Source organism: Musa acuminata, chromosome BXJ2-2 (assembly GCF_036884655.1).
Source record: "Musa acuminata AAA Group cultivar baxijiao chromosome BXJ2-2, Cavendish_Baxijiao_AAA, whole genome shotgun sequence".
NCBI classification, from domain to species: Eukaryota; Viridiplantae; Streptophyta; class Magnoliopsida; order Zingiberales; family Musaceae; genus Musa; species Musa acuminata.
The window spans coordinates 23402560-23415090 of NC_088339.1; the positions used below are offsets into that span (position 1 = coordinate 23402560).

At 36.4% G+C, this 12531-nt stretch overlaps 1 protein-coding gene across 7 annotated transcripts; it reads left to right on the plus strand.

The window, feature by feature from the left end:
* Window positions 1-1172: 1172 nt before the first annotated feature.
* Window positions 1173-12489, plus strand: LOC135605430 (PX domain-containing protein EREL2-like). Of its 7 annotated transcripts, none has more exons than XM_065095500.1 (11): window positions 1174-1481; window positions 2525-2602; window positions 4147-4272; window positions 4902-5000; window positions 6593-6685; window positions 8376-8484; window positions 8676-9463; window positions 9757-9921; window positions 10006-10248; window positions 11737-11952; window positions 12066-12489. In XM_065095500.1, the coding sequence occupies exons 3-11, from the start codon at window positions 4204-4206 to the stop codon at window positions 12348-12350; spliced, it is 2067 nt and encodes a 688-aa protein (XP_064951572.1). In that variant the 5' UTR covers window positions 1174-1481; window positions 2525-2602; window positions 4147-4203; the 3' UTR covers window positions 12351-12489. The 7 variants fall into 7 exon arrangements, with proteins under 7 accessions (XP_064951573.1, XP_064951572.1, XP_064951574.1 ...); XM_065095502.1 differs by having other exon boundaries at window positions 4910-5000; XM_065095499.1 differs by having other exon boundaries at window positions 2548-2602.
* The last annotated feature ends 42 nt before the right edge of the window (window positions 12490-12531 follow it).

A 12531-nucleotide genomic window follows, 5' to 3' on the forward strand; every position in this document is an offset into this window, starting at 1 on the left:
CAAGAAACATCTTTTCGATAAATTATATTTTTTTTGACATTATATATATAACAAAATTTCTCAAAAAATTCTTAAGACTTTTTTTATAGAATATTATTTTTTTTTCTAAATATGAGATTACCTTTGGCCGCCCCATTATAACTTTCTCCTCTATCGTCTTGCTATCTTATCAGTAATGAAAATAATAGAAGATAAAAATAATTATTAAAAAAATTTTATTAAAGAAATAAAGAAATTTTATTTAAGTAACTTTAGCTTTAATACATTAACATATCCCTCTCTTATTTATATATTTATATAGACTGAGAGAGAGAATTTTCCTCGTAATTTTCCTCAATAGAATAGAGAGATTTTTTTAGTTAGAAAAATCTTATCTTCTGTCGAGGTCCTGTTGTCCCCCTCTACCATCGCCCTCGGTTCCATCAAAACTTTGTTGATGCAGAGTAATGAGCTGAGCTTATCGAAGCTCGACGAAATGAGACTTGAGAGAGAGTAATTATATAGCTCAATTTGGACAACACTAGAGAGGTTGGTGAGTTTTAAGAACCCGATCGAACGATGACGGGATATCGCCAATGAGATTGCAGTCGATGAGCTTGAGAATCTCGAGGTTGTAGGAGAGGTTGAGATGACAGAGTAATGAGGTTGCCCAGGAAGGTGAGGACGGTGGAGGTGAGTTGGTTCGCGACGAGCGAGAGCTCCTGGATGGCTTGGAAGTGATTGGAGGAGGGTGGTGGGATGGGGTCGAAAAAAATGTTATCGATGAGGTTGAGATGGGCAAGTGATGGCATGATAGTGAGAGTGTCGAGAAGTGGGCGGACGAGGAGGTTTTGGGAGAGGGCGAGGTGAGTGAAGGTGGCGCAAGGGGCAACAGCAGAGTTTGGGAGGGAGGAGTTGACCGAATGGTTCGTTTTATCGCCCATTTCTATCCCATATTGACTGTCCGAGCAGGTGATGTCGATCCGATTGCAAGGAGCGGTGGCCCCCTCGTCGAGTGATTGGTCCACGTCAATAGGGCTTAACGTACGTGCGTTGTGTTTAACGTGCTTGACGTCGGAAATAAAACAAAAGGTTATGTTTTACAGAAAATAATGAAAAAGAATTTGTCCATATATAAAAGCCGCCTAACGTGCGTTGCACGAGCCAAAGCATTAATTATTTTTCAATTAGCTGAAGCTTTGAAGACGATTAGTTACGCTGCGGGTGAAAAGAAACGAAACACCGGAGAGACGACCGAAGCGAAGACGGTTTGGTGGCGTTGCCTTTCCAAACCCAGCAGCGATACCCACTGCGCGATCGTCCCGTCTCGCCCTCCTCTCCTCCCCTCCTCGATCCGATCTCCTTAACTAGCCTTGAACCTCGATCTTTCAATCTCCCGCGGGAGATCTGCGATGCCCACCAACAGCCCCCCGAAGCACCGACACGATGGGACCTCGCCGTTGCCCCTCGGCATGGACTGGAGCCCTCCACCGAAGCGTTGGGTACGTACGCCCCCCTCCACCTCCTCGGATCTTCTTCATGAGTAGATGCCTTCGGCGCTGAAATCCTGGGATTTCCTGTGTAAATTTGCGCCCGATAAAGCGAATCTGACCTATCTGATAGGCTTTCTGCTTAAAATCTTCCATCTCTTGGGTTCCTTTCGTTTTATTTAGGGTTTGAATCGTGGATCATGCCATTCTACACTCAATTTGGTGGTTTTCTTAGCTTAGATAAATTTTGTTAGACGATGAAAATGTGATTAGATTCTGAGTTAAATTCGCAAACTGATTTTGAAGTTTGAACACTGTCATGAGCTTGGTGCTTGCTAATGATAAATGTTACTAGATCAAGGACGAAGGCGACATATATATCATTTTTCTTTAATTTGCCTTCTACAGTCATCATAGTTGTTTACTGTTCTAGTTAATAATCTGGAGGCCATTGCCGAGGGGAATTAGATAAAATTATGATGCTTACTATCATCTTAAATTGTGTCCATACCGGTCAGCTAACATGCAAGCAGTAAAATGATTAATATAATTGAAACTGCACAGGTATTAGACTTAGGAAAGATGTGGATTGTGACCTTTAACAAGTACAACAGGATGACAATGTATAAAAAGAAAGAAAAACCAGCACAAAAGAAATGGAAGCCTTCACCAATAAAGAGAATAGAAGTTTTCTGGACTTACGTGATCTCTCCATCTGCTTTTAAGCACAAACCACCCAAGTATACTGAGAGTTAGAGACCTCTTGAATGCATTTATTTCTATTTTTCAAAAATTTCACCGTTAAATGCTCCAAGCATCTTCAGTCTCACATGTTCTGGTTCTTATGAGCTCAATAAAGTTAAAAGTATCATCGGTACAATTACTCAGTGATGAACCTATTATCATAAGCCATAAAGATGCAAAGAGATCAAGCAATTAACTACATCATGTTCTTTGCTGCTTTAATATGTATGCTTTCCTTGCATTTATTACTTGTGTTGCTTCAGCAATCTCCCTATTGCTTAACTCCAAGCTTCCTAACTTATGTTTGTTAGCACTTTCCCACTACCATTTTCAGCTAACGAACCTTGGGGAGTAGCTTAACCTTTTGGACCATCTAACTTGCTTGCAAGGTATTTAAAGACATTCCATCATTGTGGATGCACTTCATGATTGATGATCCCATGAGATGAAATTTCTGCTACTAATTATCATGGATGCTTGATTTTACTTCACTGCATTTTTGAAGATGTCCATAACTCAACTTCTAGTGTTTCTCATTAATGAATATTATCATTTATTCATTCTATGTTGGAATTTCCTGTTTACTTTGCTTAAGTGCATTCTTTTTCTCTTACTATAATTATGATATTACAATCTAGCCATTAAAATTAATTTATTGGATATTCAATCCGGTAAAAGACTTTGCAACAAAGAGATCATCAAAGTTTATATGTATATTTTCATACAACTTGATTTCAGATAGTTTGGACAGTATGGCATGTTGTTGTTGTATTATGTTTTTCTTCATAAGACCATGAAGTTTGAATGAGTATGTCAAGCGTATCATGCTTCTTTATTGTCATGACTCGAGCCTGATGGGCTAATTAGCCTATCAATTTTATTTGGTCTAAACCACTGACAAAAATGCTTAAGCTGAAGTTGATAGTAGTACACTCAGACCCTTATAAGCCAATCTTAATCTTGCCCACTTTCGATGTGGGACTAATCAAGGGTGTTACAATCACCCCCACTCAAAGGCTTGACGTCCTCGTCAAGGCCCAACATAACCCAGATCAGGCCTTAGCATAGTGCATGTGAGGCGTAGCCCAGTGGTGGCTCCACACCGTGACGAGTCCTCTGACTCCGTCTACAGGTAGTCCTTTCCTACTCGAGCCCCCTCACCATGCTCAAATGCTAGGTCGGCTCTGATACCAAATGTCATGACTCGAGCCTGATGGGCTAACTAGCCTATCAACTTGGTCTAAACCACTGACCAAAATACTTAAGCTGAAGTTGATAGTAGGATACTCAGACCCTTATAAGCCAATCTTAATCTTGCCCACTTTCGATGTGGGACTAATCAAGGGTGTTACATTTATCTTGCATTATTTTTTGGATAGATATGATCCTGATGTTGTGAAAGAGAACATTGTATCTCATCAGTTTGCTGTTATCTTTACTATGAGCTCAAAAGTTTATATTATCTTTGTTTCTCAGTTTGAACAATGTTATGTGCTCAATCCTTTAATTAGAGTGCTTTCCCTTGGTTTAAACCTCACATGCTTTCAAGCTCCTTGGATGAATCAGATTGTATCATCAAGCAGCCTAAATTGCCTTTCTTTAGTTTTTTATTCTATGAAACTCATTTATAGTTCTATTGTTTTTTTCATACTTGCCACTTATTGCCTGACGTTTAGGATACTTAGTTTCTTTAATGTCTAATAATTTCCCTCCTATCTTTTTTAATGTATCACTTTGTAAGTACCTTTTTCTAAGTGCCTTGTACCTTATTTTAAATAATTATTTTAGCTGAAACTCTCTAGAAGTCTTCTGAATTGTATTCAGGCAAGTTCATATTTTGTAAACTTGTTTTTTCATATTACTGATCTTCTAGGATAACTAGCATTTGTTTTAAAATGCCCAATCATCATTTGGTTCATTTACTTCTTTGCAGGATGGAAGAAATACTATATGGCCACACAATCCTCAAACTGGTTGGAGTTACTGTGCCATGATTCCTTCTTGGGTTGTTCAGACAGAACCTGGAACATCTCAAGAAAGCTTCTTAAATCCTATTGTTGTAATAATCTTCCATGCATTGTCATTGCTCTTAAACTCTCCATGTCAAATGCACTTTTGTTGGTGATGACTAGATGTAATAATCAGATTTGAAGTAATAGTAAAAGAAATTCTTCCTATGGAAACAAATTAAAAGATGATGAATTTAATGTCTAATTTTTGTTGTATTCATTACTGAGAGTGAAATTCATATGATGTGTTAAATATATGGGAAGGACAAGTTTGCTTTTGCTAGCCTAGGTTGGGATACCTTCTCATGTGTGTATACCTATAGAACTGTAAGCTTGATAGGAAATTCTAACTACCGTATCTTTTTCCATTTGCTTCCCTTCTTTTATCTTATTGTATGTCATATTAGTCAAGCTGTCCTTAATTAAGTGCAACTCTGAAGATTTAAGTAGTAGTAGTCTGCAAGAATATGCTGTGTAGTTTGAATGTCAAAGTTTTTGTTCTATCTTGTAAGAAATTTTTTACTTCTGTGTGGTTCTATTAGCACTTTTTCTTAAGACAACTTTTGTTCTCAGTGGAACAATCATGATCCATGTCCTGATAATTATTTTGTGGATAAAACCTCTTCATTTACTATTTGATACTGAAAATCTAGTTGCTTTTAACATTAGTAAATGGCAGTTTTACAGGATTCATGTGGGTATACAATCTCCAGAAGGGGTCAGCACCAGCCATGGATTATTAAGAAGATTCAGTGACTTCTTGATGTTATATTCTGCTGTACGATAAATTTGATTTAATCATCTAATATAAAATGCAATTCTGTATTCTTTATTCTATTTTTTGTTTGTTAGACAAACAGCCAGTTTCTTTTTCAAAGATATAGACTTTGCAGAGCAGTAAGTTGAGGAAATCAATTATGAAACACCATTCAAGGGGATATTAGGAGATGCAAGGTAGGGATATTCACGAGGGCAAAAAAATGATACCACCTTAGGAGGTTCTTATTTTAAAGAGCAGTTAACATTTAGATCAATCGTGTCATTGAAACATAGATAAGGTGTGCTTAGAGAAGTTCACTCATAATCTGATATTGTAATTGAAAATTTCAGGTATCATGTTGCTAGATAATTTCCATTAAATACATCTAAAGACCTCACTTATAACAACCATGTTTCTGATATTATGAGAAATTGCACGTCATTTTCACCTTATTGCCATTTCTCCAGTGGAAAGGTTGCTAGAAAATTACATTAACACAGATCAATTCAGAATATGTAATTTGCAGCTTCAGCTGTGGAAGCTGACTGCCACATAATGGATTGACTTGTAACATTTTATTCAATCAAAATTCTTTCAACTTGTTATTTTTATAATGTTAATTCAAATATAATAGAACTTATGTGTTACTGACATAACTTTGTGTTGCTATGACCCTGGATGCAAGATTCTAAATACTGGTGTACTGTTCGATGTTTACTGGTCCAACTTAGCACGAGCATGGAGACTATGACGATTTTGTCTGATCCACTTCAAATTTATTATTATTATTATTTGAATCCGGAAAGCTAAAGACAGTTGTTGACAGTCTTAACAGTTGTTGGCTGTCAACAGATGGTAGAAAAGATTAAGAAAATAAAAAACACTCTGGACTGAGAAGGATGTTGGAGTATGCTCTACAGATTAGGATGTTGGACACTGTTGCTGAAACCTCTGCCTCCTGTGTCTTCTTCCTTTGCTCGGTTGTAACCTCTGTCTATGTCACCGCCATCTCAGCATTTACCTCATCCAATTGCTGGTATTGCTCCTCGTATTGTTGCCACCGCATCTTCTCCTATGGTATGCAAAGCCATCCTCTCTTCCTCCTCCTCCTCCTCCACTGCTCCTTTTCTCATTCTCATCCTCCTCTGCTCTTCTCTCTCACCTCCATCCATGCTGGCTGGTATGAGAGTGTATCATGTGTCGTCATGCTCCATGTACCAGGGCCCAGACCAGTCAGCCCAGATTTTGAAACCTTGTTTGGATGTTAGTTAGATTTTACACTTTTGGAAATTTTGTACCATTATGTTATGAGTTTCTTAAAGATGTTTTCAATGTGTATTAATGACTTTAACTCTGACTATTATCACTTCATGTATCTGGTGTGCAGTCTGTGTATATTGATGCCTGTGGGTGATATACTTCTTCAAAATTATATCATCAATGTTAAAATTTTGCTGTTGTTTCCTCTTGTGAGAATGAAAATCATGTGACATGTCTGTGTGATAACCTATTTCATATGCTGTTTTATGTCGAAAGCTCAATATTAGGTATTTTCTGCTCTTGGATTGAGGTTTAGTTGGTCACTTCTCTATACACATCTTCTTTTGTAGCTTAAGAAGACATTTCCCAGAAAAGATATTCCCTCTGCCCCTCCAAAGCATGCTTTTTTGAGAATAAACTCAAGCCGGATGCTCCTAGAAGAGGTATAAATTTTGATCCAATGATTTCTTTTTCCTATGCTGGATTCTGCTTTAGTTGTCAAATCTGGACAGTTCATATATCACAACTTCATTCAGATCCACTTTTGTAGTTGATGGCATTATTATGCTGGTACATGGACTGATCATGTCAACAAGCATGTTGTGTCACTTCCTTGAATTTTGCAGACAAACATATCCTACTTTTTTAAATACCAGGCTAGAAATCATTGTATTCATTGAGTTATATCACAATGTTAAGGCACAACACAAGTAATAAAATGTATGTTAGAGGATTTGATCAGTTCTAGTTATCTACATGCATTATGCTTGTAGTCTGATAATTTGATCACTTTTAGTCACTTACGCGCAATAAGCCCAACTTGCATGCATTGAACATAATATGCCACAATGTTTGTCAGAGGCATTGATCAGTTTTATTTACTCCATCTATTTATCTAATTATATTTTTTTCTTCAACCTTTCTAAGCTGTAAAATGGAAACTGTTGCTGTTTGAGGCATGCATACTTGATGACATAGGATATCTGGAGCTCATTGATGTGGTGCCTTGATGCTAAGAAGTAAGGTGATTGGCAGTTTAGGTAATAAAACCTGACAATACAAAAAAGACCTGATCCATGCTAATCCCTTGCTTGTTCAAGTGGTTGTTTGGACACTTACCTGTTTGTTTTTCCTCCTTTTTGGATTTGCATTATAGGAAGTGATCTGAATGATATGTCAGATCCTTTATTCTTTAACAATGTTGAATAATTACTGAATGTCATGATATATTATTTAGAACATTTTTGGATATGCTATATTTATTGGTTGTTTCACTTTCACCATAGCTAGGTTGAAGCACACTTATAGGTTCAGAAGCCAATAGGTTTATTAGATATTTGCCAATAGGTAAAATCTTGTATAAGCAATACAAGATACAATATGTATATGGCAACACAGCAATATTTTGTACAATGATGTATATTATGATAAAGCTTGATGTTTGATTTATGTGTTAGTATATCTGTATATGTATATGCATATCATTATCTAATACATATATACATATCATCATAGATAACAAGTAATTTACTAACATGCCTAACATAATTATTAAGAAAAAAAATTCTAGTGACACATTGCTTCAAGAATATAGAGATGACAGCAAAACCTTTGATAAATCAAGATCATTATTGAATGAATGAGTTATGCTTAAATGTTTAATACAAATGAGAGAACTGCATATATTATTATATATTCTTCTCATCTAAAATCAAAAGTGTAACTTTTATGAAATATTTTTTTTTTCACAAGAAGTATATGCCAAATACTTACTTTGAGCAAGTATTTGACATATCTGGGGAGAATCCTACATCATTGTTTTTGACAGGTATCTAATATGGATTCGACAATCAGTTTGAGGTATGTCTTTCACAAAATAACTAGGATGCTTAGTAAAAATATAGAAGATAAATATTCTCACTGTCATAATGATTTATTATTCTTTTTTAGTGTTTAGTAAGTTAGTCTTTACAACGACCATAATAAATCAAAGAAAGGATTTGCATATAGGATAATGTAAAATGGTGAAATTTGCTCCTCGCTGGACAGTATCTTTGCCTCATCTTTTCTTTTCTGAAATTACTTTTTCTTCTAGGTTATTAATGATTCTTAAACCGGATAATTTTCTTGCAGAGAAGACAGTCTTTAGAGGAATGGATGGGAAAGCTACTCTCTGATATTGACCTCTCTAGAAGTGCACCTGTGGCAGGTTTTCTTGAGCTAGAAACTGCTGCAAGGTTATGTAGGTTTTACACCTCCACATTTGTTGGTTCTCTTTAATGAACATGCTTTTCTAATATGGTTGTTCTTTTGTTTGCTTATTAGATAGCATGCTATGCTAGATGGCTTTTGATTATCTGTAGGTTTTGTTAGCTAAGCTAATTCACCTCCTTGATATAAACTTACTTTCTGCTCACTCATTTTCCTATTCAGCATTTCAGAATGAGAATTGTCAACTTGAAGAACCAAGTTTACCAGCTAATGCTACTGCTGTGGCCCCCTCAGTTCCAGCTAGACCCCTTTTAAGTGCTTCCATCGCTGATTATTCGGCAGTTCCATCTATATCTCACACTGTTGCATCAGATATCTGTAGTGAGAATATAGATGAAATCTCAGAACTTGGAACTCCGAAAAAAGGGAAGACCCAAGTTTCTGAAGCCAGCACTGAACCTCTAGCACTTGTTCATGATCTAGTGTCTTCTACAATAGCTATTGGTGATGATCTCATGGGTGAATCATCCCTGGAACAGCCAGAAGATTTCATTAGGAGTAAGTTTAACCACGGGAAAGAGTACCATGCTCTAGAGAGACAAACGATTGGTGGAAATTCATCCAGAGACAGAATAGAGTCCATATCAGATCAGAACCATGATAAACTTTATGGTCATTCTCGAAAGCTCTCTGCTGAAAGCATTGGGAGTGATAGCAGTTCCATAAGAGGCAGTGAAGTATCAGCTGCTGGGGTCACCAATTCAATTTGGGAGGTATCCCTCGATGTTCCTGATGGTGCTGAAATTCCAAATATCATGGATGCACTTCCTCATCTGAATACACAAGCTCTTGATAAGGCACAAATTGTTCTTCCAATTGATCAAAGGCTTAAACTTAATAGAGTTATTGTCAATATGCAACAAAGATTGGTAACAGCAAGAACTGATATGGAGGATCTTATAGCAAGGTTGAATCAAGAAATGGCTGTTAAAGAATATCTTACAACAAAGGTGCGTCTCTAGTCATTACTTGGGATCTGCTTGTCTTTTAGATTCTGGCAGCATAAGTTAATTTTGACCTGTTCTTGTGACATTAGTACATCAAATTGGTTGTCAGTGCATTTCCTTGTAATGTGGATCCACATGCACTACTTAAGTTAACTATGTATATATAAATTCTTTTTAATATATTGTTTTTATCTCCTTAACTATTCAAATTTGTACAACACCAACTCCAAGTCCTTGTGTTGACACTTTATCAGAATCTGCATTCATTTCACTATCATCGATACTTTTGGATATAGGTCAAGGATTTAGAGGTAGAACTAGAAGCTACCGAACAGAAAGGTACAGAAAACTTGCAACAAGCCATCTTAATCGAAAAAGAGAGAGTCACACAAATGCAATGGGATATGGATGAACTGCATAGGAAGTGTACAGAAATGGAGGCAAAACTTACATCTGAACAGGTGCAATTCTTTCTCTTAACTTTATCATTTACAATATGCCATTATTTGAGTGTTATCCCTCTGGCATGGTTTCACTAATTGCAGAATGAAAAGAATCATGCAGAATCGGAGAAAACGACTGCTAGTGATGAAACAGAACTGTTACTGCATGAGGTACATTGTAAAGAAGAAGAATTGCAGAATATGCAGAAATGCTTAGCAGAACTTGAAATGAAATCAAAGGCTGACATCAAGGTCCTTGTCAAAGAAGTGAAGTCTCTAAGGAAGTCTCAAGCAGAGCTGAGGGAAGTGCTGAATCAATCTTTAAAAGAGAAAACTGACCTAGAGGTAGTGTGCTGAAATTCTATTGACAGGACCAAAGCTAGATTACACTCATAAAGGGTAGTGTTGTGCTTTAGGCATGAGTATCCAGTTATATCATACTTGCCCATCTAAGGATGAAAATAAATGGTAAGAGGTAACTGAATCATCTTGGTTGAAACTTGAAACTATATTATTCACTGAATGAAGCAGTTCTTATATAGCAAATATTTAAGGCAAAACATGAGGTCGTAATCAAATTTGGCATCTTCATGTGGTTTTTCTGCAGTACATCCTTCCTATGGTTGCACCTTCAAATTAATCTTGTTAAGCAGTTTTCTTTGATTGTAAGAATTAAAAGTGAATGCGGTTGAATGCTTGTGCTGTTCTCTGAGGATACTTGGGGCTGTTCATCATATTAGAGTAATTTCTTTTAGCTAATGGATCCTTTTCTTTTTTACGTCATCTGTTGGTTCTTCATTGCTATTGTAAGAGGATGCAGGAATTGTTAAGTGTTATATATGAGCACCTTTACTTTGGAAGCAGATGGAAGATAACCTTGTCTCGTTTTATTGATATTGTTTATATTTATGTAGGTGCTCCTTTTTTTTGTCTAAACGTACACAAGAGTCTCAGGGTCCCATTCAAGTTAAATATGTTCACTATTAGTAATGTCCTATTCAACTTAAATAAGCTTGTTATTATTGGTCAGTTGGATAAGTTACCACATGTGGTAGATTAGGCAGGGATTTTTCTCAAGTTTCTCCTAGAGGCACTAGATAAGGCTTTTTCTTGGCAAAAATATGTTGCAATAGTCCAGCCTTTTGTCCAGCAAACACACCAGTTTTATCTTGTCAATTTGTTTAGATGTCATAACTTGGTAGGCTTTGTCTGTTAAGTGCCTGAGGTGAGCAGTATGATCTTTTCATTGGTTGCTTGCAATGTTACTATTGTGGTCTCATTCACTTTTCTTTCTCTCATAATACTCCCTAGGTCCAGGTATTTCTCTTTAATGCCTTCAAATTAATTGATCTGCTTGCATGATAAATTTGTGACACTTGCTGGATAAGTTGGTATTGCCTTACTAGTTGATGAATTCAACAATCCCTCATATCAGACTTAGATACTGAGATTACATGGATAATAATAAGTCTCACCTAGTCGCATTTTTTACTTGGCTTCTCTCCAGACATTGTACATTATCAGGTTACCTGTGTTTCTTATTTTCCTTCACTACTGTATTGTGCTTCTACAAACTGCCCAAGACTAATCTCATTTTTGTTTCTTGCTTGATGTTTTCTATTGTGACCTTGGTATTTATAATCAAATATTTTTATGTATCTCCCATGTTTTATCTAGTTTGATATTAATAATCGTTCTTAATTTCATTTCTAAAGCCAGACAAATAACAAGTAATATAAGAAGCCTAAGATCTGGAGAAGCCATTTTTGCTTATTTCTGTGATTGGCCTATTTTATCTTCCATATTTTATTTTTTTGCTCTTTGTTGAATCAGGTAGTTCTTCATAGAGAAAAGCAAAGATGGTCAAATGCAAAATCAGCAAACGAGAAACTTCTTCATGAATGCAGAGTTCTTCATGATCGGCTTCAAGAGTGCAATGTAAATTTTCTCATGGATGAGGAAGACAAATTCACTATTAGTTCTTCACCTGCTGATGCTTTAGATCTCCTTGCAACTTCAGATGATCGTATTGGTCTACTTCTTGCAGAGGTATCATTTGACTACACTATGTAACTGTTATATTTTCTAGTTTAGATCCATGCTATTTGGTTCTATTTAATATGAGTAGTATTACTCTCAACTGGTGTTTCATTCCTGACCAGGCTCAACTTCTGGCAAGGGATGATGAAGAATCTCTTTTGAATGTTGTTGATGCTCGAACCAGCGAATCTTCTCAACCTCTGATTGCAGAAAATGGTGATATCTCAATTAGCACAGACAATCAGATAAGAAAAATGCTGACTGATATGTTTATAGATAATGTGAGACTAAGGAAACAGGTAAACTCAGTTATCAGATGTGCCTTGAACACAGTTATAAAACCAGAAGAGAGTGAAGAAAGTCATGAAGTTCCTTCAAGGAACAATGTTCTTAACCGTTTCTTGTGAGATGAAACAACAAAGGTGTACACATTTCTCTTGAATTGTTCTGTCTGTGTACTCTAATTGACCTCACTCACGTTCCAATGAGCTGTATATTTTGACCACATGATATATATATCTATCAAAGGGAAGTACAAGGATTTAATTCTCTTTGTCTCCAATACATGAGCTGGAGTTGCTGCTGCAG